The sequence below is a fragment of the Physcomitrium patens genome, chromosome 12 (genome assembly GCF_059467195.1).
Source record: "Physcomitrium patens ecotype Gransden chromosome 12, ASM5946719v1, whole genome shotgun sequence".
In the NCBI taxonomy this organism is placed as follows: Eukaryota; Viridiplantae; Streptophyta; class Bryopsida; order Funariales; family Funariaceae; genus Physcomitrium; species Physcomitrium patens.
In genome coordinates, this window is record NC_143421.1 from 15,355,542 (window position 1) to 15,381,899 (window position 26,358).

Genomic DNA, 26,358 nt, shown 5'->3' on the forward strand with positions numbered 1-26,358 from the left:
TCTTCTAGAAGGGCCTCAATTGTCATTGGAACCACTTTATACCTTATTACAACATGAAGTTATTTCTTTGAAGCAATAAATTAATAAAAAAAATATAAATAATTAAATTATACCTTCAAAATTTCTTATAGACGAATCAATTTTTTTCAAATATATATATATATATATATATATATATATATATATATATTAATTCTTATACTTACAAATATATTTTAATTACTAAAGATTCAACAATTGACCATCAAGAATTTTCATCCTTAGTCTTCAAGCTAATTATCTACGTAAAGCTAAGTTATATATATATATATATATATATATATATATATATATATATAAGATCTATTAAGGGCCTAAAATTTGGTATACATAAAAAAAAAATTATGCAAGAATATTTCTCAGGCTATGTATGGCCATTTAAAATATATTGTTATAACTTTTAAACCTATAAAAATTCCAATTGCTTTCTAACATTAAACAAATAAAATACTTTGTGAATTTCTAAAAACTTTAGTTGTATATTACTTAAGCAATATTATTATCTATTTTAAGACTATAGAAAAAAATGAACAACATGATTGCCTAGATTTACAAAAACTTAAATATATAAGGCTGTATATAAAGTTAAAAAAAAATATATTTTATATAATTAAAATAGAATTTTTAAAATTTATAATTACAAATGATAGATTCTAAATAGATTTGAAGAAGATACAAATTATTATGGATTAAAAAACTCCAAAAACCATACCTAATGTCAAATGGTTATTAAGTTTTGTAAACAATCTTTAGATATTTATTAAGAGTTTTTTTCAAGTTATTGCTTTACTAATTAACGTAACTTTCAAAAATAAGTTGGAATAATAAAGATGTAGAGGTAGCATTTGAAGGTCTAAAAAACTATTTCACCTCAATTCATATTTTATATGGCCTTAAGTTTTTGAAACTATTTTAATAGAAAAAAATACATTAAATTTTGGATTAGGTGAAGTTTTGTTACAAATAGATGTTGATGATAGATTTTATCATATTTCTTTTTATTTAAGATATTTTTTTGCCAATGAGATTAATTTAAAGATTTAAAAAAATTAACTTTTTAATATTTTGGATTCTCATTAAGAATGGCATGCCTATCTAAAAGATGCTTTTCTTCTAATTAAAATTTATACCAATTACAAGAATCGTATGAAAATTATATTAGTACATATCTAAGATTATTTCCAAGGCTTTTAAAGCATGTCTTTCTCTAATTTTTTATTTAATATTAGATATTGTCTTAAAAAATAAAAAATAAAATTAAACTCCTTGTTTAGATGTTTTTATTTAAGACCAAAAGAACAAGATTCAACATAGAATCAACAATAGACTATTCGTTTCAAATCAAAGTAATTGCATCTTTAAACCATTAAGTCAAAAAAATTAGTTTTTATTTTTTATTTTTTTTATATGAATATTTTAAAATTATATGAATAGAATTTCTTTTTTATTTTTATGTAAGACATAACCTTCATGATAATTGTAGAAAATTGAATTTAAATAAAAACTTCTTGATTATTAAAGATATTTATTTATTCTAAAAGATCAAGCCAATTATATGTACTACAACCACAATACGACTTTCTAACAATATTTTACTTTAGATATAATAAAAATTTAAAACTTATTTCAAGAGATACTTTGGTAGTATTGTTGTATATAATATGATTTTTTTGTAAAAGATAAAAATAAATATTATATTATAAAAGAGCTAAGTTAAAAAATATACAAATAAATTAATTTAAAAAAATATACATAATTTTTTTTAGTATAAATGTTATTTTTTTATAAAAATTCTTTCAATTACTTATAAAGCCAAAAACAAGAAAAAAAAAAGTAAATTAAAAAAAAATACTATAAACATCTTTAGATGAAAGTAAAGAGTAGCTTTCAACTATAAACAACTTAAATAAAATTTAAGCAAGTTCTAAGGTAACTTAAGTACGTTATTTTAATACTAGAAAAGTATTTAGTAAACTTGAATTGAATCCTAACAAAAAATAATTAAATCTTAAAGAAATTATAATTAAATTTACTTTTTAATTAAATTCTAAAAAAATTAATCAATTTATTTTTAAAAAAATCTAATTAAATATTAATCAAATTTTAATTAAATATTAACTAAACTATAATTATTTTTGAATTAAATTCTAATCAATCTCAAAAAATCCTAATAAATCATAAATAGACATAACAGCATATCAAAAACTTTGTATTTTTTTTCTTAAGGGATTATTTTATTTTAAACTTTGTACACACAAATTTTATTTTAATTTAAAAAATGGATAGTTGAAAATCTAAGAATTTTCTATTCACTATCAAATTATTAATGTCTAATGTTTTAACCTACTTAAATTCTAATAACTTTGAATCTATTTGACAAAATATATATATATATATATATATATATATATTATTGAGAGTGCTCGGTTTTGTGCTTTAGGATCTAGTTTTGACCTTGGTTTACAAATAGTTCTTTCCAAATATCAACCATAGGTTTTTTAGATAATTTTTGCTGAAAACTATTATAAATATTTGTTTAAATATGTTTGTAGCATTTTATTTTGTTTTATTTTATTTTTGTTTAATTTACCTTATTTCTCTTTATTTATGGCCATATAAAGTAAGTAGAAGTCATTTAAAAAAAAAGTGCAATATAAAGAGTTAGGAGAAGTTTAGCATTAATGGAATTAATTTGGAATCACAAGGTCCTAAATTAACTTTAATTGTCAAATGAATTAAGATCTCAAATATAGGTGTTGATTGTGAATTGATCATCTTTTTAAGGAAAAATATTTTATTTATAGATTTTAGAAATTTATTCTTAAAATAAAATTACAAAAATCCAATTAAGTATGGTTTGTAATAAGACATACTAATTTTGAAGAGTTGGAAGTATTTGAAATTTTAGATTTTTTTTATCAATAAATCACTTATTTTTTGCATAATTACTATAATAAAATTTGATATCTATTAAAATAAAATTGAAAATAAACACAAATATAATATCATAATATATATAAACTATTTAAATTCGAAGCATGGCCTATCATATATAAAATTTATAGAATGATATTAGTGCAAAGTTTGTACATTAATCTTAAACATGTATGGATTACTTAAATAATTTTGAACTTGGTTACATCTTTTGAAACTAAGGTTGTAAACACATTGGTCTTATAAATGATGCAATTGTAGAGGCTCTTAAAATTTTTAGAATTATTTTTAATTTAAAGAATATATATAGAAATACTAGATTTTAAAATCTAGTATTTTTAATTTAAATAATATATATAGAATATACATAAATATTTTTTTTAGATTTTTTCAAATACAAAAGAATAATTATTTGGAATTTTTTTTAAGATAATACAAATTAAAGCTACAAGGACATTAAAATAAAAAAATTAAGCATTACTTGTAGAATACCAAGTTCCTTAATGAATCTGAATGAAGAATAAGTTATAACAAAAGTATTTGAATCTTAGAAATAAAACCATTCTGATTTTTTAATAAAAAAATACTTAGTAAGAATGTTTTCTTTAACTCTGTTTGAGATGATATTGATTTTGTAATAAAGATAGATTTATGCATTTTAATGGTCAATAATAAATATTTTTAGAATAACATATAATAAATGTGTCATTTGCCTTTGATTTATTATTCTCCTTCCCTGCCCATTCCCCCTTCTATCTTCATTTCTTCTTCAATCCCATATCTTCTTTGGAGCAATTGTCTTTTTAAATAAGCCAGTTTAAATATTTGTTGGAAAGAACAAATAATTTATGTATCAAAAATAAAAAGATGTATTTTTTCAAATAGAATTTATAGTTACGTAAAAATAAAAAAATAAAAAATAATAGTATAATGTGTATATAGATCTAATCTTAGCATTTGCAGATTCATATATTTGGTCCATGATTATGATTTCAAGAAATAGTCAAATTTAGGAAAACTAAGTTGTATAAAAAATCGTAAAAAATATACCTTGAAATTATATCAAAACATTATTTAATACATTTGAAAAGATAGTTGTATGAAAAAAAATGTTTCTAAGGAAGATTTCAGGAATGTATTTAAAAATTAATAGAAAAGAAGTTGCTTACTTCTCTATAAAAAAGAAAAGGCAAAAAAATTGTAATAATCAATTTCATAAGAGACTTCATAAATGTAGTGAAGTAAAAACCTTTAATACTCACACTACATTAACAAAACAAAAAGTAAAAGTAAAATTAAAGGATTCATTATTGTCAAAAACTATTAAAATAAAAACATAAAATAAATTAACTAAAAAAATTATATCCACTCAAAAATAAATAAATAAATAAATAAAATTATTAGCATACATGAATTAGTGTAGATTTAAAAAATGTCTTTTGGCTCCACAATTATTTAATATAGTTGGAGAAATGTCAAACATTGTTATTCAAGAGATTATGAAAAATAAAATCTATAAAATATTTCTATAAATAGTATATACTAATAAATTTTTGTGCAATAATTTTTGTTGTTGAAATAGTTAAAATAATTCATTGGATAATTCATTGAATTATTTTAACTATTTCAACAACAATGGATAATTCATTGGATAATTCATTGAAATAGTTAAAATAATTCATTTGATAAAGACTCTAAGATTGCATCGTATATGCATGTGGTTTTGTCTTTGACCAAAAAACTAAGGATCTAAGAAATCGTATTCTTATTCTCTTTAATCAATCTCAAGTATTACATACACTTTGCTTGGTGCCAAAACATATACATCTACATGTAGTGATTCACTTTAAAGTGTAAAGATTTTTTATAACTTATAATTTGCATATAGAACTTTTAAATGATACCATTAAAACTTGAAGGTAATATCATTGTTGTTCAAGTTAAGTCAGAGTTAATAGCAAATTACAATTGAGCAAGTATAGATAAAGAATATATATATATATATATATATACATACATACACATATATATTGGTTTTTAATTTTTTTGATTATAAACATTTTTTTAAATACTCACTAAATTTAAAATTTATATGTATCAAATATAGGTCAAAATTTAAATGAATAAAAACATATTCCTCTCTTCTTTCTTTATTTTTATTTTTATATATACATATAAATCCACACCCACAATTATTTATTTGGTACAAGTTGATCAAAATATTTTTCAATATTAAATATTGAATCCAGTTTAAATATGCTAGTGAGTCATTGAAAAAAATATGATTCAATTTTTAGAAGAAGAAAAACAATAATGAAAAAAAATAATAATAGTCATTTGTTTGCAAAACATTCCTAATATAATACAGACTTCAAAGTAAATTATTGATCTAAAACAACCAATTTATGAAAAAATGGTCAAGTTATGCTTGGATTTTCATTCATATATATATATATATATATATATATATACAAACATACATGTATTAATATTTGATACATGTGTATTTCAAAGTTGTAATGCACACAATCTAAAAACAAAAAGCAAATGCAATAATAGTAATTCTTTGAATATAATTAGAACATGACATTTCGCTTTTTTTAAAAAAAAGAGGAAAAAAAAAAAGTTGTGGGAAAAGTGATGGTTTTTTTTTTTTTTCAATTTTTATACAAAAAGACTCTCAGAAATAATTTATGTTTCCTAAAAAAGATTCCATACAAGTTCATTTTACAGTTGGGTTTCAAAATGTTCAAATCCTTCAAAATTGTGAAGTATATTTACCTTGTAAATTTGGCACTTTGCATCCTCATTCTTTTCACTTTTTTTAGAATACATTTAACACACAATGTTATGAATGTGCACATCAATGCATTTATCCTAAACTTTTTTTTCTTTTTAGTTTGAAATGAAAAGCACTGTTGAATTCATAACTGGCGAAAGAAAATGCGGATTATTGGCTGTTGTTTTGGAATACATGTGTGGTTCTAATTAATTCGTGTGTTGATCATTTTAGTGTACATTCAGTTGGGGATTTTAATACATTATCTTTTATTTTTTATGAGAAGTTTCATTTGCTTTGGCTCCCTATTTATAATTACGTGGGACTGTATGAAGTCTTTTGCTTAATAATTGGCCTTCATTGACGAAATACGCTTATAAATTCACCTCTCAAGCAAAGTAAAATCACAAGAATGAGTATTTGAATTTAAATATTTGCTTGAGAATCCTTGTGTCAAAATGGGGTATTATTGTGAACTCTCTATGGCAGACATGCTAATAATTAAGCTAGGAAGTAACAAATTAAGACAATTTGTCACATGTTTTTTCAAATGGCATCTAGTTTGCTTTGTTTTATTTTACTTTTAGAAGTTCTTGTGATATGTTTTAATTGTACATAACATCCACTGGAAATCATTTTCTTGTATGATAATTTGTCAGATAATATTTTTACAACTTCCACTGAAAGAGAAACATTATGTGCATTCTTTACTTTAAAAAAAAAAAAAAAAAAAAAAAAAAATCTAATAGTGTATGCCATCAATAATATATTTCTAAGTATAATACATAACAGTGATACATTTGATGAAAATTTATAATACAAAATATTGGAATTTTCATAATATTCTTCCTGGACTCTGTAAAAATTTGAAGTAAAGATAAAACACGTAATTCTATAATTTATTTCAGGAACTACGCAATTTCATTTACTTACCCAGTCGTATGTTGCAATGAACAAGACATTTTTAACTTGCCCAATCATGACAAAAGCTATTTTGTTTTCGTTTTGTTTTGACATGAACATGATTATTACAAGTACGATATCATACTTAATAGTACTTTTGTAATCAACTAATAATCCCATCTCATTATTGTAAACGAGTAGAGTTTTTTTTGGTAAAGTTGCACCATCACTACCATGTGGATCGTTACACGAATACTAAATTGTACACTTGCAATTCACAGGGAGTTCAAAAGCTGAACACCTTAGTATTTGTTTTTTGGTCCATATATAAAATAACTTACATCACTTAATATATTAAGATGCAATTGTGATAACCAAATGAATCATTCGTACAAAACACATGCACAAATATATATATATATATATATATATATAAAGCCGTATTACATTATGAGTACATTAGATGTCCTCACAATCCAAGAATGAGAAAAGACCAGAAACACGAGACGAACCATAGTTGAGAAAAGCACCGAAGTCAATATTATGCCCGATTGTGAGAGATGATGAAGTGCAAAACCAGGCTTTGAATTAGTGAGTGGGGGGGATTAGTGTTCACATTAAACTCTCAAATTTGGACTGTGCACAATGGAATGACAACAACAGTGAAACGTGACCCTCTTCATGGCCTTCAGTGCTGGTCAGCTCGCTTTGCAGCTGCAGCTTTGTCGATGTCCCGTGTCTGTGTGTGTGTGCGTGTGAGTGTTAGACTGCGTTGTTGCAAGGCGTGCTTGGAGGAATGGCAGGAGTAGGACGAGGAGGAGGAGGAGGAGAAGAAGGAGGAGGATGCGGCTCGGGCATGTGTTGCAGCGCATCGCAATGGGAGGAAGCGCCGTGTGCACCCCACGCGAGTCGGACCAGGAGGAGGAGGAGGAAGACGACGAAGGCAACGGGGTGGGAGGGGAGGACGAGGATGGATGGGACTGTGTGTGTGTGTTGGCCCCCCAACACCGGCGCTTGTTGTGCGGCTGTGGCTGTGGTGACACAGAGAGAGAGAGTACCACGGATTGTACAACCTACGACCCCACCTCCGCGTCCGCCACTAGATACCCGCGAGCTCCGCAACTTCAAACCCCCGTTTGAATCCTTCCTGTGGGGTTCACATGCATGCCAATGGCAGTTAGTCAGGGAGATTGTAGTTTTCTATTTTTGTATTTTTACCCACAACGGTGTTGTGTTCCTGGTTCATCATGCTCTGGAACGGCGATCGCCGTTTGGGGAGCAGGAGGTCGTTCAGGGCTTGTTCCTCTCTCTCTCTCTCACTCTCCCCCTCTCAGGTCAGTCAGTCTCGTTTCTGCCACTGCTGAGAAACAGTAAGTTAATCGAGCAGCACCTGGGAGAAGATGGGGCAAGGCTATTGCCCTGCTGTGCGTTATAAAGTCAGCCTGTGTCTGGATCCCAGGCAATGCTGGAACAACACTCGTGTTCTGGCTGTGTGAGTGGCGGAGGGTGCTGCTGCTGACCGAAACCTTACGACCCTCCTCCTCGCATCGAGGGAGGCCTATTCTATTGCTTCGTCATCTGATGATTCCTTGGTACCCATTTCCCTCAATTCCCATGTTCCCCCGTTTGTCGCAAGAGAAAATGTTGCATTGATCCTGCCATCCACTCTAGTTTTTGGAAGTTGTTTCTCCTCGCCAACTGAAACCAGGGTCTCCGTCGCCAGAGCAATGAAAAGGGAGTTTCTTTTATCCTCCTCCGAGTCAAATGAGAAGGAAATTGCCAGCTGGTTACAACACCTTACACCCTTTTTCTGTAACTACAAAAAAAAAAAAAAAAAAAAAAAAACACAAAAAACACAAAAAACCCAAAAAAAACCACACGAAAAGTACAGTTGAACATGTCGTGAATGTGATGGGATTCCTGCTGTTATGGCCATATTTTTACGTTTCGCGGTGCTCTGCAGCTGCCGAGAATTCACAAGTCAGGTGCTGTAGCGATGGGGTGTTAAAAAAAATCACAATCATGTCTTCACGTTCGGTTGAAGTTGTCTCTTTGCTTCCATGTCTTCTTGCTTGGACGAAGGACTGTCTCATCTATGACACTGCAAACAGCAATTGGTACCTCACAGGGGCATGATACACTAAAAAAATAAAATAATGGGAGCCTAGTTTCAAACAGCGGGTATTCAATCATCCACGATCTCTCAAGTTAGAAATTTCAAAACTTGAATCATTGTTACTAATGTTTATATGCATTACCATGGAGTGAAGGAAGGAGTGATCAGAAAAATGATGTGTGCATTTTCTTACATGCATGTGTGTGACGCACAGGACACAGTGCATTCCACTGCAGCTTCAGTAAGTTTGACAATGCAGTCAAGACTGCGGTACAATAAATGTTCGAACAGAGAGTAAAAGACAAAGTACTGTAGTCCCCTGGAGTTCATGCAAAAGTCTAATCTTACACAGTGTGGAGCAGAACCAGGCAAAGCTCTGGTTACCACGAACAAAAACATATCACATCAGGGGTTCAAAAATAGAAAGTTTTGTCAGTGGTAAGCGCGAATAATGGACAATAACTATGAGATACTGCGCAGAAAGCCATAAAACAATAACGCGGAGACATCTATATTTTGTGACCCACACGCCTTCGCGGCACGAGGAAGTGTTGAAGTGGGCTTGGGTTTTGTGTAACAATCGAAGCCAGTGATTCTCCTCATCCACATTAGTAGTCCCCTAATTACGCATCCCTGGTACCGAACGCGAGTTGGGTCAAGAGAGTAACCGCCCATCTCAACTGCATTAATCGCGGATTCCAACTACCATGCGCGGTAGAAACTCATAAGTACTAAATTATGGAGCCCGGAGAGGGAGGCGCAAGTCGTGGTTGTGTCAGCATCAACAGTGATCAGACAATCACATAATAAATACCAAAAGACGTGGCACCACCCCATTGACAAGATGCAAATCTTGCCCTTCCACATCCACAGACACTCTGTTTGTGGATTCGTAGCACCATGCAATCCCCCCTGCCTCCATTCCATGAAGAAATCCTTTTAATCCCGAAATCGAAAAGAAAAAGATGGAAAAGAATACGAACTAGTACAAAACCCCGTCCAGAAACCAACCCAGTTTTGGCGTTTTGCTTTCACGCGCCTCGAAGTTTATCTTTTCCGTTACTTCGAGCGCTGATGTGGTTCGCACAGCTAACAATAAAAATGATAGGAAAACCAAGTAGTATCACGAACGAAGCAACTGGGTTGGAATGATGCGTTTCGAAGGCGCTTAAAAACAATTCTACCTTCTGCACACTACGAAACAAGCACTGAACGCAAATTGCCGTCGTCAAAGAGGGATTGATGCGGGGCAGGAGAGGGGAATGGATAGAGTGTGAAGACGAACGAGTGTGCGAGCGGGAGTCGTCATGGGAATGAATAGAGTGAAAATGGTGTAAGTTAGTGGTGATGGGGGGAGGGCGGGCAGCTAGGGACCAGGCCACCCACCCCACGAGATGGGCAGTGAAACGCCGCGCGGAATGAGCGCCAGTGGCACGTAATGGCCGCTCGGCGCCAGGCAACGGGGAGCGACGAGTGCAGGAAGTCGCGGTATTGGCTGTGCCTCGGCTTTTCCCCCCGCGTCCCTGCTGCCCTCTTGCGCCGGCAGTAGGAGCTCCATGCACCACGCCTTACCAGCTTCTCCCCTCACTTGGCCACTTCGCCACGCCTCGGACGCTCGCCCTTCTTGTGCAGCGCCATCACTTCTGGGGGCTCCGTGTCGCGCACCTCCAGACCGGCAAGCATTCGCAGCCTCAGTTCCCACTAATCTGAGTGCGTCTGGACTGGCTGTTGTTTGCTTGTGTCAAGGTCTAAGGTTCTGAGCTACTCGGCTACGGTATGGCTATGCTATCCCCCCCCCCCCCACACACACACACACACTGAGTATTGGGAGTCCCGAGTGATTTGAGGTGTTCATCAAAGTGACTTGCCCTGGTGAGGCAACGAAGTTTGCGCTGCTGATGGTGGTTTGACATGCAGTCAAGGTGTAATGTCGGAGGGCGGCATTGCCGCTATCGCTGCATGTGGCTAAGAGATGGGGCGTGCATACATTGTTGGAGTTTGACCGCCAATGGGCGTTGTTGATGTTTGTGCAGGTCTTAAAAGTGCCAACACTGCTGCATTGGTGGATTATGAAGGGTGAAAGGCCTGGATGTTCTGCGAGCACAATGTGGAGAGGTCCTCTTAGACCAGCGGAAAGGTGAAGGCGAGCTCGCTAAGAGAGCTCAAACTAGGTCTTACAGGCGTCACATCGGAACTAGTCGGAGGAAAGTAACATCATCTTGACACAGGGGTCTGATAAAAGGGGCTCGGTGGGGTTTCTCCCGTTTCGGAGTTGTGGTGCATGGCACCGACGAAAGCAGGCGCCTTGACCTGCTTTCAGCTGGGTCGGATGGGGACAACCATGAAGACTCTCTGGCTAGTATCTATGCTGGTTTGTGTTCGCGCAGCAGTTGCTGCCACTGGTACGCCTCTTCCCACTGTCACAAGTTAACTGTCCCTTGTTCCACGAACTCTTCTCGTGCGGCATTGCCGGAATGCAGTGTCCTGAACCACTGAGACTGTGGAGTTCAAACCCTCGAAGTGGTGTACACATGAGCACTTGGTTTAAGAAGCCCCGGGAATGACTAGACTTCAGGGACCTAGAGTCACAGTCGCAAACTCAGTTTGGCGCCGCTTTTCAATTCGTATTGTGTGGTTAAATACATCGTAACTTACTGGGATGTGTCCTCCGCGAAGAGAAAGACCTCTAAGCGCTACTCTATTAGTCTCTTCCGATATCGATTCGTCGCTACATTGGCAAATACCTCCTATCCAAGGCAGCTTGAGTGTAATGTATTAAACTATAAGTGTATTTTGATATTTTGATACACACTTACGTTTCCTCGTTACGAATAGTGTTCGTCTTCTTGGGAGGTTTGCATTTGTACCTCTCCACAACAATTGTTACCCTACCTCATTATGGAACCCTTTTGCAACACGCTCAATGTACGAATTTGAAGCTATCTTAGAATTACATCATTTAGAACAATCTACATGGATAGTGCCCCTTAGAGCGGTACCAATATTCGGAATTAACAATGAAGACTGATAGTACGGGGGTTAGGGCGTCAATTTTTTTCTCGATCACAATCTGCTGCATTCATGACATGATCCGGGTCTTGAATCCTTGAAGAGTGTATGCAACTAAATCATGCAGATGAGTCACTGATGCGTTTTTATTTTTCATGGAGTAGAACACCCATTCTTCGGAACCCGACCGATCGGAAACCACCCTCCCGGTGTTGGAAACCATCCACCCGGCGTTGGCCGTCACGGACCCGCGTGGAGTAAGTGGAGAGCTTACATAGCCCTGCAAGCATGGAAAAAAGCAATCGTCGACGATCCGAAAGGAATCTTGGACACATGGGTGGGTCTGGACGTGTGCGAGTACGAAGGAGTGTTCTGCTCTCCACCCGAAGATCCGAACCTGTCTTATCTCGAAGTGGTTTCAGGCATAGATCTCAATGAAGCTTACTTAAAAGGTCCTCTTGCGCCCGAGCTCGGTTTGCTTCGAGAGATTGGAATTTTTCACGTGAACAGTAACCGTTTCTATGGAACTGTTCCGGATTCATTTCGGTACATGAAAACCCTGTTCGAGCTTGATCTCAGCAACAACAAGCTCTCTGGAAAGTTTCCGGAGGTGGTATTGGACATCCCACGTCTGGAGTATTTGGATATTCGTTTCAACAATTTTTACGGTAAATTGCCGAGAGAGCTTTTCTCAAAGCCTCTGGACGCACTATTTGTGAACAACAACAATTTCGATGGCGAGATTCCCGAAAACTTGGGAGAGTCTAAGGTATCAGCCATTGTTCTCGCAAACAACAATTTCGAAGGAGGTATCCCGGAATCTATCGGACAGTTGGAGAATGTGGAAGAAATTGTTGCCCTGAACAACAACTTCAAGGGTGGGCTCCCTCATGGCATTGGAAATCTCACAGGTGTTACTCTCTTCGATTGCAGTGAAAACAAAATCACCGGAGCACTGCCTAAGAGCATTGAAGGCATGGCAAGCTTGGAGGTTTTTGACATGAGTGATAACATGCTAGGAGGGATGGTTACGGCGGAGCTGTGTGAGCTTGACAATATTACCTCCATCGTTTTGGACAACAATTTCTTCACAGGCATTGCTCCTTCATGTGCTGCTCTTGGAGATATCTTGTCCCTCGATGGTAACTGTGTTCCTGGCTCGCAAGGGCAGAAAGACGCTGCAACGTGCGCAGCCTTCTACAACGGCGGTGGAACCCCTTCTCCAACTCCACCTACTCCCACTCCAGTTACACCTTCTCCCCCCACACCCACCCCTTCTCCCCCAACGCCAACTCCAGTTACACCCTCACCCCCTCCTGCGCCTTCTCCTCCCCCTCCAGCTGTGCTACCACCTGCTCCTGAAGCAGAAGGTGAATGTCCGGAAGGCTACGAACCTGGGAGAAAGTCCGGCACTTGTTTCATGCTCGTTAAGGAGCCACAGACTTGGGCACAGGCCGAGTACTATTGCCGACGACAGTCGGATGGTCACTTGGCAGCTGCTGCTGATTGGGATGAGCTTAAGGACCTTGGCATGCTCTGCTACCAGTCAAACGAAACAGTTTTTGGGGATGCCAATAACCCTCTGGGCCTGGGATGCTACATTGGTGGGAGGAGAGCTTACAAACTTATGCCTACAACCAGAGGCTGGAGTTACCCCATGTCGCCTTGCGTCGAGTTCAACCAGTCTTGGTGGAACAATGATGAGCCCAACAATCTCGGAGGCTACGAGGGATGTCTCACAATCAAGTTCGAGTCTGAGGAGCAGTCCAGGGATCCTGAAAAGCTTCCTTACATGTTCAATGACTTGAGCTGTGACGTTCGGCTTCCTTTCATCTGTGCATTGACCAGGTGCGAGGATGTGGGATGTGATTTGCCCGACACTTGCCAGACCGAAGGTGACAAGGACGCGAAGTGTTACACCGAGGCCAGCAAAGCAGTAGGATATGGCTGCGACTGCAGTGACGGACACTATGCGGATGAGTCAGGGACATGCATTCCTAGTGATTCGTAACCTGTTATTTCTTGTGCTTTCTTCGAGACATGCCAAGAACCGGAAGCCGTGAACAAGGCAGCAGGACTGGAGGAATGGATCATTTGGACTTGAAAAAACTGCTACCTACAGATTTGGATTAGCAACGTGTGGTGCATATGGTGGAACTGCTAGGGGATAGACAGATCTTTGAAGGTCTATTTTAGTTGCCCTGGAAGGTAAAGTGGCAAGACTTTGATAAACCTTTCAGTTGTCTGCCTTTTCCTTGGTGGCAGCGAGATACCGAGCAATCAAAGATTGCTCTTTGTGGCATGTTGTGTCAAAACATTTTAGTGAGGCGGGGTCTGGGTAGGTGGGCATTTATTGATTTCTTTTCATTTTTTCTGCTATGCTACATACATCTTGAGGTGGTGGGATGCAGGAGGAGGTTGGAGCTGTGCACTAGATTGCCTTGCCAGGCCTCTTGTTTCTTCTGAGTTCTGTCGATTCTTTGACTGTGAACAGTTTATTCTTCTAGGTTATCTTTCTTGTAAATGTGTCGTGTGATACCCTACTTAAACATCACATCATTCTTGCGTTCTTCATGTCACCTCATTGTTCTGTTTTTTGAATAAGACCTCTGTCTAAGCGAGTTACTCTTCCCTCGAGTGTAATCTCGACGGACTATCTTATTTTCCCATCTAAAATACCATCAAGTCAGATCATCGTGTGGAGCATGTTGTTACATTCTGTGTAGCAAATTTTTTAATATTTCATGGTTGTCTTCGACTTTCATCGTGTTAGCATTATGAAACGTTGTCTACATTGTGTGTAGATTCTAGACCAGATCCCAACTCCGACTAATCCAGCATAGAAATCGAGAAACGGCACTCTGCTTCTCAGTAGATATAATGATCTCTCTGATCATGGCACCTACGACAGGTTGAATTCCAGAACCTCCGAGACGATGAACAATACTGTAGTAAAACAAAATGTTGAATAATTGGGTCACATTGCCGGTGTTTGATCCTGACGACACCATTTTGTAAATATTTACCCAATTGATTATGTTTCGCGACATCGAACTTCTGGGTCTTTTTCATGAGGTTGAATTGGAAGAAAAACTGGTTTGGAGAATTATCTAGCCTGGTGATAAGTTTTCTTTGATTCTACTCGAGAAGTGAATAAATTTGTGAAAGTTGCCTTGAGTACGTGGACGAAGCTCTTATTTACAGAGGTTTAAGTTGATAATCCTAAACCACTCGAAGAGACTCATTAATGCATAAACTCTAACGTATGTGCACTTTTTTTAGTTTCCTTATCTAACTTTAATGTGTACATGGAGAGAAAATTCCTTGGAAAAGGTGAAAAAATTCTAATTTTATTTCACTTTTGAAGATTGTAGAGATGTACAACATGTTGCATATCGTACTCCAGTAAAATTTTAAAAAATGTAACCTATCACTGAAATATTAATAGCTTGTGGCATTATGTAAGTTTTATTTTTAGAAAACTATAAATTACACTACTATATTGTTGTTTTCAATGATATATGATTAAACTATAAATCATTGTTTATTTTGTAATTTTATTATTTTATTTTTGTCTAATTTATTTGTTCCAAATGATTGTTTCTATTAAGGTTTGAAATATTTTAAAATGTTAATTTAATTGATATTTTTGTTATGTATTGAATGTATTAAAATAGTTATGCCTCCAATTTGTATTTTAATGTAAGATCATCAAAGAACATTGCTAAGAATAATATCAGTGTTAAAAAAATTAGAAACTAATCATTGCACTTCAAACATTGAAAATTGTGGAATAGTTAGATTTTGAACTAATTTTTTTTCGCAATATTTATCTATTTTGGATCACTTCCTTTACTTTGTTTTAGGATTACATTTATTCTTGATTCATAAAACTATTCTCTTAAAGTTAATATATACACATTAAGCCGCACCACACAGAGAAGATGAACAGAACCATCTACGAAGAATTATCCACAATATTTCGTCCAAAAGATGTCTTACATCCACTAAGCATCTAGTGCGCAGCTTCGGGGACATCGATTGGAACCTTCTTGGAAGGACACGCGAAGGAGCGCGGCAGGACGAGGGGCAGTGGGCCAAGCAAACCGGAAGCGAGGCGAAGCCATCGACGGAATCAGTACCGACACCGGAACCCGATTCCATCAATTCAGAGTCTCTCGGCGACACTTGGGCTGTCTGTATGCTGTCTGTGTGCCTGCTCTACCTTCGATCTCCAGGATGCTACACTGCCGCCTCGTGACCTGTACGTTGTAGAATTGTACACGAGCGTTTGCAGCGCAGATACTCAAAAGGCGGCAGATACTCGAGGGTTTTGTTAATCTGCCCTCTTCTGTCGGAGAATTTTCCGTTCATCATGTTTGGCAGATTGTTCGGGAAGCCCAAAGAGGAGCCCTCTACCCTCTCCACGCTTGATAAGCTCAATGAGGTGAGCGCGCGACAATGCGTGGGATGCTGTTTTGTGCTCCGGATTTGATTTTACGGGTGGATTTATTGGAATGAGTTGGGGTTGGAGATGGGGGTGGAGATGGTGATGGAGATGAGAGTTGGCGTGAATTGGCGTGAATTTGGGGTTTTTTGGGGAAGATAGGGTTAGTGTGGATTTTTAGTGAGATGGACTGAGATGGGGGTATGATGGTGGAGACAGACCCTGGAGATGTTGGAGAAAAAGGAGAAAGTGTTGCAAAAGAAAATAGCTATGGAAATTGAGAAGGCTAAGGAGTTTACGAGCTTGAAGAATAAGCGAGGTAAGCATCTGGGGCTTGGGGATGGCTTCATTTGAGTGGTATGATAAATTTAGGGCTGCCATGAGTTGAGAGATGGAGGCTTGGATGTCTAGGTTTGTTGACGACCGCTGTTGTGCGATGGATTTGGCAGCTGCGATTCAGTGTTTGAAGCGGAAGAAGTTGTATGAAGTCCAAGTAGAGCAACTCGGTAACTTTCAATTGCGTATTCATGACCAGGTCCGATACTTCATCCTCCCGGTCTATTATCATACTGGATTTACGGGTGCATATTGCATACTTATATAGATATACTCACGCACGCCTATCTGAGGGAGTCTGGTCAATTTCTGCGTTCATCTGTAATCATCGTTGCTTGTCAATTTTGTGCAGATGATTATGTTAGAGGGTGCTAAAGCAACCACAGAAACTGTGGATGCCCTGCGTAGCGGTGCTTCAGCTATGAAGGCTATCCAGAAGGCGACGTACGATGCTTGTCCTTTCTTCCTTACCTGTCTTTGCCATACATTATTTTGCGTCTCTTTGTTCCGCGAGTATATTTTTGAAGTAGGATTTAAAGTATCATTGTGATAACCAATGTCTATGTCTTTTATTTCTAGTTTTTTTCGAGCTAGTCCGTTACAAACCGCTTTGTCGCGCTCTAAATTTAATTGCTCGAGATGGAGAGAACGGCATTTCTTGTTGTTGTACTAGTGGCTGTAACGACATTTTCTATAAAATCATGTGTACGGCCCTTCACCCTTAATTTGCTAATGTTGTGGCTTACAGAAATATTGACGACGTTGACAAGACCATGGATGAGATCAATGAGCAAACTGAGAACATGAAACAGATCCAGGAGGCACTCTCAACTCCTATTGGGACATCAGCTGATATCGACGAGGTAAAATTGCAATTCCTGCTATTGGATTATTGTGGTGACACATTGGAAGATACATTTCTTTGCAAAATTAGTCCCTGACAAAAAAAAAAGGGGGGGAGGGCAACGAATTAGTACCAATAAACCACTTGGTATTAGTGTAAATTTTTGTCAGATATTTGTTAGTCATTGGCGTCAGTACCGTCTAGTTATGAGGATTTCTAAATATCGTCTGTGCATTGAACATGGTGGCCTAAATGTGCCAGATTTTATTCATGTCTCAGACGATAGTTACTGAATTTGAATGTTGTACGCCTCTGAAGACATTTCTGAAGACCATGGGTTAAGCACTGCGAATATCAGCTCAGTTGTTTGTTGCTAATGCCTTACAGGATGAGTTAGAAGCCGAGCTCGAGGATCTTGAAGGAGCTGAATTAGAAGAACAATTAATCACTCCCTCTGTCCAGGAACTCCCACAAGCATACCGACCTCCAGTTCCTACTCAGAAAGCCAAACCACCTCAGAACAAGGAGGAAGAAGATGAACTTGCAGCCCTTCAAGCTGAAATGGCGCTCTAGAGACAAATTTTGGCCACCAATTTCATCTCGGATTTGGAATCTCATGTTCTTCACATTCAGTCCTTTTCCAGATTTATAGCAGAGATTAGGTGTTAAGAATTTGACATAGTTTCTTCTTTCCATTTGCGCCTCATAGGATTAGCGATTGTATTGAATCTCGGTGTTGCTCTTATCAACCCTTGTGTATACATTGCAGCATCACTTTATTATTTTTTCGTTTCACGTAGGGATACACCGGATTCAGCAATAAACTGCATAATGTAGTGGATTACGAGCGTTACTACTCAACTATTTGTACTAATTACACAATTTAACGAATGTAAACCTTGTTACAAATGCGTTATGTATATGATAGTCCACTGTCCCATTACTAGAGATTCATCACAGTGCTCCAACAAATGATCTGAATTATGATGCTATTAATCATTTGACGGTTCACGTTGTTCACCTGCATGTCATATTTCCTTTTGGACATGTGGATGAAAAATGCGCACTTCTTGTGATTTGACAATTTTACACCACGTTTACTACACTTCGTGTTCGTATGAACGTAGCCGGTTACACACCAAATCCTGTGTATGAAAATCGGCAGTTTCTTACCAGTAGTCTATAGCGGTCGATTGGGGATAGTTCTTTAATCTCAATGGTCTGAAAATTGTGACAGTGCTCTATATAATTCAAATCATAACAAATTCCAATTATTGGCTTCGTGTCTTGTCTACATGTCTAAACATAAGGGAGACAGTTTATTGTGTAGAAAGCATTGGTCTTTCCAAGCCCAATAGTTCGAGTACCAAGTACGATTGAATCAAGTGCGTCACTCTTGTACAAAATCATAAATTACATAATTCATATTTCGAACTTGATCCAACAGCTAATCACACATGTCTAGCGGCGTAGATCCATTTCTACTCATTGATGCACGGATTACATAGGTGGCATTGCTGCAGTAATAACAAGCAAGAGACTGTAACAAAAGGGAGTCACACACGATGAAGTATGTGGAACTGAGACTACCGTGGTGAGAGGATTTGTAAATCAAACTGCGTGGTTGTTGCAGGGCTGCTGGTGCTGGTGTGATCAGGAAGGGGAACTTTGAGATCAGACGTTGATCCTTCTTTATGTTTGTTGTAGAGCTTAGTATTGGGGTCATCCCTCGTTGACAATCTCTTGACCTTTTCGGAGATGGAAGCTGCATTAAGCGCGGATGCATTCGCCAAACGGGGCCCCAGTATGTTGAGGACTTCCTGAAAAAGCATCAAAAGGGAATATCAGCCTTCATCCTTATTTGCTTCTTTACATACATTACTCATGTGGGTTCTGATAAAATCGACAACTCTGTTCGTTCCGAGGACTTTAGCATACCACATTCGTTCAGGGAGAAGTGTGCACCTTCATGGTTATGCGGTCCTTCTTTGAAAATGCTGAGCACGCCAGTGCTACTTCTGTCATCTCCTTCATGACCTCCCTGTCGTAATCCTCTCCCAGTGCCGTGTCCACAATTGCATCCACTCCTCCCGTCTTAAACCTTGGCTTCACCTGTAATCCACAAATGGGGACTTATGCTAATGTTCCTTAACGGTCACCACATATCTGACATATCATTTTTCTACTCCATACATAAGTCTTCTGCCTTGAAAATTGGATTCCCTTGGATAAAGTTTGACTGTGTAGTGAACCAGAAGACACACCAGTGCTACATTGGAAGTGAGATTTACCTGACAGACAAACAGAAAAGCAGATCCATTCAGGAGAGTGATTTTCGACGAACTTACCCATTCAATCAGATTGAATTCCTCGAGCCGCATGTGGTCGATGGATTGTTGACCAGTGATTAGCTCTAACAGACACACCCCATATGCGTAAACGTCACTTGCAGTCGTCAAGTGCCGCCTCAAGAAATACTCGGGATCCAGATATCTGGCAATGGAGAAAGTGTGAATGAGGTGCTTTGATAGACGAAGTGTAGTATAATACGGCGCTGAAGTTATGATCGTGCATTGAATGAAAAATATGCTGAGGAGTTTACCCAGCGGTACCAGCAGGTCTCGTGGAGATATGAGTTTCAATGTTTTCCTTCTCCTTTGAGATTCCGAAGTCAGCCACCTTAGCAACGAGCTCAGAATCAAGGAGAATGTTGCTAGGTTTAATATCCCTGTGAATGACAGGAGGATCCTGAAGGCCGATTCACCAAGTCATCGTTTCAGTTAAGACATTTGAGAATGACGAGATTTTGAGAGAATTTAGCAAAAAGTACTAGACGCAATGGGTATAGTTTAACTTAAGTGACGAGAAGCCTGAGAGATAGTTACACTATTTGAACTTCCCCATGCTCGAAGCTTACCGCCATTGTGTGAAGGTAATCCAATCCCTGGGCCACGCCGACAGCAATCTCCAGGCGCTTGTACCATGGTACATCCCTCCCTTTCTTCACACCAGTAAGAAGATCATGCAAGTTGCCGTTTTCCATGAACTCGTAGACAAGAATCTGAGAATCGGCATTGAGAGGTAGATCGTTAGTCATTGCATCAGGAAGCTATTGAATTCGGTTCGCAACACAGGACTCGAAGCACCTTGGTTTTGAGTGAGGACCAGATATTACTAATTCAAGCACAATCGTCAAGCTGAATCTTTAGAAGTAAGAGAATTTGCCTGCAATCCACGGTCGTCACAAAAGCCTTCGAGTCGAACGAGGTGACGGTGGTGTAATCTGCTTAACAGCACCACTTCATTCCGGAACTCCGAGGTACCTTGCGTACTAGAATCCGATGCCCGCTTGATCGCCACCATTTTCCCGTCCTCGAAAACGCCATGGAAAACTTTTCCGAACCCACCCTGTCCAATTTCGTTGGATTCACTCCAATTGTTGGTCGCCTTTGCAAGTTCCGCGAGGGAATACTTTTGAACTCCACTTGGGATTTCCCATGGCCCATCTGCCGAGAGATGACGATGCGTATGAATGTCAGACCAGGGTGTGCTCACAATGCCCAGTGAAGACATGTGCTACAATTGAGTTCCGAGACTTACAATCGATATCCTTCTTCTTGAAAGGGTCTCTGAAGACCGAGGGCTTGTAGCGCCAGAGAGCAAAGATTGCCAACAAAAGTGCAACAAAGGCGGCTACGATACCCACAATCGCCCCAATTGCAAAGGATTTCTTCCCTTCACCAAACTTGACATCTGAAAGACAACAAAACCTCATCAATCGACCAAACATGCAATGTTTCGGATGTGCTCACAATGCACTCACATCGACCAAAATGGATTATACAGAGGTGAAGAGGCAAGTTTTACCCAGTGGTGCGCAGAGGCATTTGATGAAATCGTACATATACTGCTGAGAGGGACATGGTGCACATCCTGCAATACACGAACAACATGATTGTTAGCACGAAGGCGAGCATGGGTGCCAGAACGGAAACCCCCATCGACGACATGAAGGCTACTGACGCTCACCGTTGTCATTGTATTTCCGGCTTATCTGGTCACACCTGAGATCCCTCTTGCATGAATCACTTTCCTTGGTGGAATTAGTGAAGCAATTCCCTGTTACGTTACTGCGCAAAACGCTCAGCAGTAGTTCAAATGTCAGTGTCGGACTTGCAACGAGGTTATTTTGCGGAACAAAGAGCATCTTTAACCACGATGGTGATAATTCTGAACAGAAGCAAAAGAATGGTTTCTTACACATTGGATGGTATGGTCACAGGAAACGATCCATTGAAATAGTTACAGCTCCTGGATAATAAGAACACACCAGAAATCAATACGCATTTGTGCTCAAGATGCACTCATTCACATGAGATATCAGCATGAGAGGCCTTGCATTGTAGATGTTAATCAGAAGAATCACACTTCTCATGCATGGAAAACCACTGAGCCAACGGTTGCGTTAACTTACAAGTCGCAGTTTTGTTTCGCCAGTTTGTTCCATGACGACAAAAGATTCGTAGATACGTTCAAGGTGGGTGGAATCGGCCCATCGAACTTGTTCTGTGAAATATCCCTGCATACAAGACATCGTTTGAGTCAAATATTTAAGGACAGAACTTAACCGTTTAATGAGATTGTTGTAGCCTTGAGATGCTTGGCAATCTGATAAAGTTGTCGACACTTACAGTATCTTTAAGTTTGGTAGCAGAGGGAGAAACGCAGGAACAGTGCCTGATAATGAGTTCTGTCTGATGTTCCTGTGGTCGGTTCACCAAAAGAAAAAGCCCATAAGACCGTGTCAGAACTCCTTCACTTAGCAGTACACAAATTGATAACTATTATCAGGACGAAACACTTTTGTGCATCGAACGCCGGAGGAAATCATGATATGCTACAGAAAGAGTTGTATAAGGTTACATACAGATCAACGGCACTTTGCAATCCGCGCCAAGTGTCAGGAACGCGTCCAGTAAGATCATTGCGGAACAGCCATCTGCGTACATGCAAAGCCGTGAATACTATTTCCAAGGATCTAGTTGAAGGAAAAGCATCCCAAAAACAGAAAATGTACGCTAATTCTGTTTTGGAATAAACTCAATCTCAGTCATGAACTTGATTAATATCTTCAAACAGGATACTCATACAAGTAGAAAGAGGAAGCTGCAACGTGCGCTCAATGTCCATAATCACTATTCTTAATAAAAGTGTTTCATTGCTAGTATAACTGAAAGAATGGTATTGTTTAAAGCACATCAACTTACAACTTCTGCATTTTCTTGAGTTTCCCAAAAGATTCAGGAAGCGGTCCCCACATCGAACAAGTGTGGAAATTCCTGGTTGACAAAAAGCAGTGGAATCTTAAGACACAGCTTTCTATGTTATTACAAGCATCTCAGGACGTGAAAAATAAAGCTAGCAATTCGGGCGTGTAAAAAATCTGCACATGTAAGGTTCACATTGAACGAAGCATTCGACGTCGATTATCTTGAATATATTGAAATGCAGTATCAGTTTTGTTTGATAAATTGTTTATCCTATGTCTTGTTTCTTCCATACGTTGAAGGTGTATTTCTACTGCCAGGCTAATCAGCTATGTTTTCCTCGCTACATAGGGCCAAAACGGTTTGTTAAGTAAGCTCAAAACTGAGCTATCCTCAGGTTTAATCGTGATGCTTACAAGTAGGTCAGATTTTCAAGCTGGCCGAGCGACTCTGGAATTTGGTCCCTGAATTCGTTCTGCCACACGGTCCTGCACATGTACAATTGTGAACCTCATTAAAAAAAAAAAAAAAAAAAAAAAAAAAAAAAAAAAAAAAAAAAAAAACAACAACTGATATTGGCAAGACGATTCTCAGAATTTCTCCTCGAAAAATAGATGAATACAGAGGATGTAACCAGAAATTTACCCAGGTTTCAAAGAGAAAAGAATGGCTTACAATTCTTTAAGACTAGTCAAATCCCCCAACGTTTCTGGGAACTTCCCAGTCATTTTGTTATTTCCTAGGAACCTATAATTGATCAGCCGTAAGTTATGAGAATGGTGGGTTAATATGTTGTGAAAGAGTTGCCTAATCGGCAAAATCACATAAGAACAGAATGTTGAAACGTGAGGCTTCAAAGAACAATGGAAAATGAGAAAAACCTCAACAAAATATGCTTCGAAAACTTCCTCAACCCGTCAGTCATTTAGCAGGCAAATAACTTTGCCCCTAACATAGCCGAAGTGAGACTTACAAGTGCTCGAGTTTCTTCAGTCGATTGATTTCCTTCGGTAGTTGACCAGTCATATTGCAGTTGTCAATCCTCCTGCATGCATACAGGCGGGGGTGCCAAATAAGCTACGTTACTTAGGCAACAAAGACCACTGGGGTCTCTTTTAGCAAAGACTATTGTAAGCCGGAGTTATTTAAATAGATCAACTCACAGATCAATTAGGTTCGTGAGCCTCAGCACACAGGGAGGGAAGTCTGAGTTGATATTGTTGAAGCTGAAGTTGCTGCAATTTCCAACCAGGATATGCCACATGAGGCGTCGGGAAAATGATGATTCCGCTGAAAGGGTTTCAAAATTAAGATGGTTGAAGCGTACACATTTGTGCACCCACTCTCTTATCACTTCCTCACATGAGACTTACAAATACTTGAGCTGAGCTAGGTTCCCCAGTTCATCGGGTAATGGCCCGACGATTTGATTTGGGAAACCCAAAGACGAGTTGTATGTAGTAAGATCCAGCAACTCCAAGGACTTGAACGTTCCAATCTGAGGAGGGAGTTTCCCTCGTAGACCCATACTGCTCAGGTTTCTGTCGGACAACAAGGAAGTGCCTCAGAATTTCTACACAAAATGACAAAAGTTTGATTCAAAGGTATCATTAACAGGTCATTCTGATTGAGGGATTGAGAGAATGAGATCTCGTAAATGAGAAAAAACTCACAATTTAGTAATCAAACCACTGGCTGGATCACACGTCACCACCTCGGGCTTGAAAAATGTACAAGGTGGCGTCGCTGCACTGTAAAATGTGTATTGTAGAGTTTTCAGAACAGTCTCCAGAGCTTGGGCTGTTCCACTCAGTTCAGAGCACATGAATCAGTCAATAAAATTCCTCACTGTCATTGTGACCCCCATTGTTCGAAGAGTTGGGAAACAGTTGGCTTGTTACGAAGGCTTGGAATGTTTATCTTAGATTTTCTAGAACAGTAGCTTCGAATGCAAGGTTGAGTTCAGAAGATGACGTACCTTCGTCAGCTGGAGTAGCTCCGATGACATTGCCTACCACACACAGATTCACCAACAAAATGGCGAGTAGGAGGCGAGTAATCTTCATTTGACCTGTTGATCCCCATCCAAACTTCAGATAAACTTCCGCGGCTCTTAACTTAAACTCGCTAATGAAAGCAACGACTATCTATCATACAACGCAACTCAGGCCGGTGCAGCAAACATCGAACAAGCAGGAACCTGTTTTCTTCAGGCGAAGGTGAAGATGAAGTAGCTAAAAGCTTCCATGTTAAAGCGAAGTAGAGGCATTCCGGTCATAAAATGAACAAATGAACCACAGACAAAACGTCAAGAGCATTGTGCTCGGCGTTTATTCAGACGGGTTAGCATAAAGCAGTGGAAACTTCATTCTAACCTGATTTCTCCTTCACAGGGCGTCCAACGCCTCTTGGGACACTCATGCACACACTCGAACTCTCCCTTCCAGAGCGGAGAAATGATCAGAACACGAAGTTCTCAGCAGCTGCTAGCTGGTGTTCGTTAGATTCAAAGCAGTCCAGGCCCTAATATCAGTTTCTACAACATCCCTAAACATGTGCAAAAGGTCCTCCCATCTCTTTGTCGTGCACGCTTGAGCACACCATGTTGTGCTTACTTTGACCTCAGTTTGGTCCTGCTTATTACTGCTCTGAGACAGAAGAAGATGCAACAACTATACCGCTCATCTGACCGACCCTTTGATCAGAGCGCCTCTGCTCTCATCACAACCGATTACTGCAGAGCGGAACCGGCACCGTCAGTTCCGATAGAAGCTCAAGTTGCATCCCTGCACAGCTCAGCTGCCCCCCATCCAAAAATGCCCCGGTCGCATGTCAGATTGCGCTCCACCTTTGCTCCCACCTGCGCAGAGACCTGTCACCTCTCGTGCGCTACTTTCTTGGCTACAAGTTGAGCACGAAGATTCGATGCTATTGCGGATATCGTAACACCTCCCCAATATAATATAAAAAACTTACGAATTAGTCCTCAATGGTTGTAAAAAAACCACGTTCTGCGTGAGTGGCCAACGGTGAGAGAGCTACCCAAAAGTCAACTGAATGTTCAAGCTGAGTGTCGATTTCTGTGCTTTCATTAAACATCCCAGAAGCAATGTCTTTTATTGGAAAAAAATAAGCGGATCAGTTCAGATTCCGGCGTTGAAAATATAAGGCCAGGTGACGATCACAGGTGGGGATTCAGGCGATGTTGATCCAGCATTGCCAAGTTGCTCGTCGCATTGTCGGTATATACGCCAGGGTGAGAACGCTTATTCGGGGACTGGCAATGCAATTGCCAGCAGGTGGGTCCAACGGACACGTCCGTCACATTGTCCTGGAAGCTTTATCATTGCTCGACTATAATTACCCCGCAGACGTCAAATCGGCAGCCTGGTTGACATTGTCACCATCAATAATACTTCCCGATTAATCCATTGGCGGTTTGCGTTGACACCTGGTGAGCTGGGATCGGGAAATACGCACAGGATCTAAGACAGACAATCCACTTCAATCCTCTCCCCTTTCGACCTCAAAAGTTTGCTAGTCAGTGCCCTAGCCTGGCTCCCAGCTTGTTGGTGCAACGGCTCCACTCCCTGTAGGTGCCCCACTACCGAAAAACACATGCTGCCTTGAGCGGAGGCACCGACGACTTCGGGGGTGGGCAGCAGCACCTTGTGAGACAAAGCT

General features: G+C 38.6%; 3 protein-coding genes across 3 annotated transcripts; 2 read left to right on the forward strand and 1 right to left on the reverse strand.

Moving 5' to 3' along the window:
• The first annotated feature begins 10,398 nt into the window (after nucleotides 1-10,398).
• LOC112289772 (uncharacterized) lies at nucleotides 10,399-14,456 on the forward strand. Its single transcript, XM_024535337.3, has 3 exons — nucleotides 10,399-10,545; nucleotides 10,805-11,173; nucleotides 11,945-14,456. The coding sequence occupies exons 2-3, from the start codon at nucleotides 11,053-11,055 to the stop codon at nucleotides 13,789-13,791; spliced, it is 1,968 nt and encodes a 655-aa protein (XP_024391105.1). The 5' UTR covers nucleotides 10,399-10,545; nucleotides 10,805-11,052; the 3' UTR covers nucleotides 13,792-14,456.
• Nucleotides 14,457-15,958: 1,502 nt separating this feature from the next.
• Nucleotides 15,959-18,316, forward strand: LOC112289775 (vacuolar protein sorting-associated protein 32 homolog 1). Its single transcript, XM_024535340.3, has 6 exons — nucleotides 15,959-16,227; nucleotides 16,447-16,546; nucleotides 16,677-16,762; nucleotides 16,916-17,007; nucleotides 17,312-17,426; nucleotides 17,795-18,316. Exons 1-6 carry the CDS (start codon nucleotides 16,156-16,158, stop codon nucleotides 17,978-17,980), a joined length of 651 nt encoding a protein of 216 aa, XP_024391108.1. The 5' UTR covers nucleotides 15,959-16,155; the 3' UTR covers nucleotides 17,981-18,316.
• Nucleotides 18,317-18,778: 462 nt separating this feature from the next.
• On the reverse strand, nucleotides 18,779-25,567 carry LOC112289774 (uncharacterized). The gene is made up of 22 exons (XM_024535339.3): nucleotides 25,050-25,567; nucleotides 24,653-24,745; nucleotides 24,348-24,474; nucleotides 24,048-24,215; nucleotides 23,838-23,909; nucleotides 23,648-23,719; nucleotides 23,350-23,421; nucleotides 23,091-23,162; nucleotides 22,675-22,746; nucleotides 22,335-22,406; nucleotides 22,099-22,170; nucleotides 21,882-21,986; nucleotides 21,668-21,718; nucleotides 21,437-21,537; nucleotides 21,275-21,340; nucleotides 21,008-21,160; nucleotides 20,633-20,913; nucleotides 20,325-20,468; nucleotides 20,010-20,155; nucleotides 19,756-19,900; nucleotides 19,373-19,519; nucleotides 18,779-19,227 (listed from the first exon to the last, which is right to left on the reverse strand). Exons 1-22 carry the CDS (start codon nucleotides 25,093-25,095, stop codon nucleotides 18,994-18,996), a joined length of 2,511 nt encoding a protein of 836 aa, XP_024391107.1. The 5' UTR covers nucleotides 25,096-25,567; the 3' UTR covers nucleotides 18,779-18,993.
• Nucleotides 25,568-26,358: the final 791 nt, after the last annotated feature.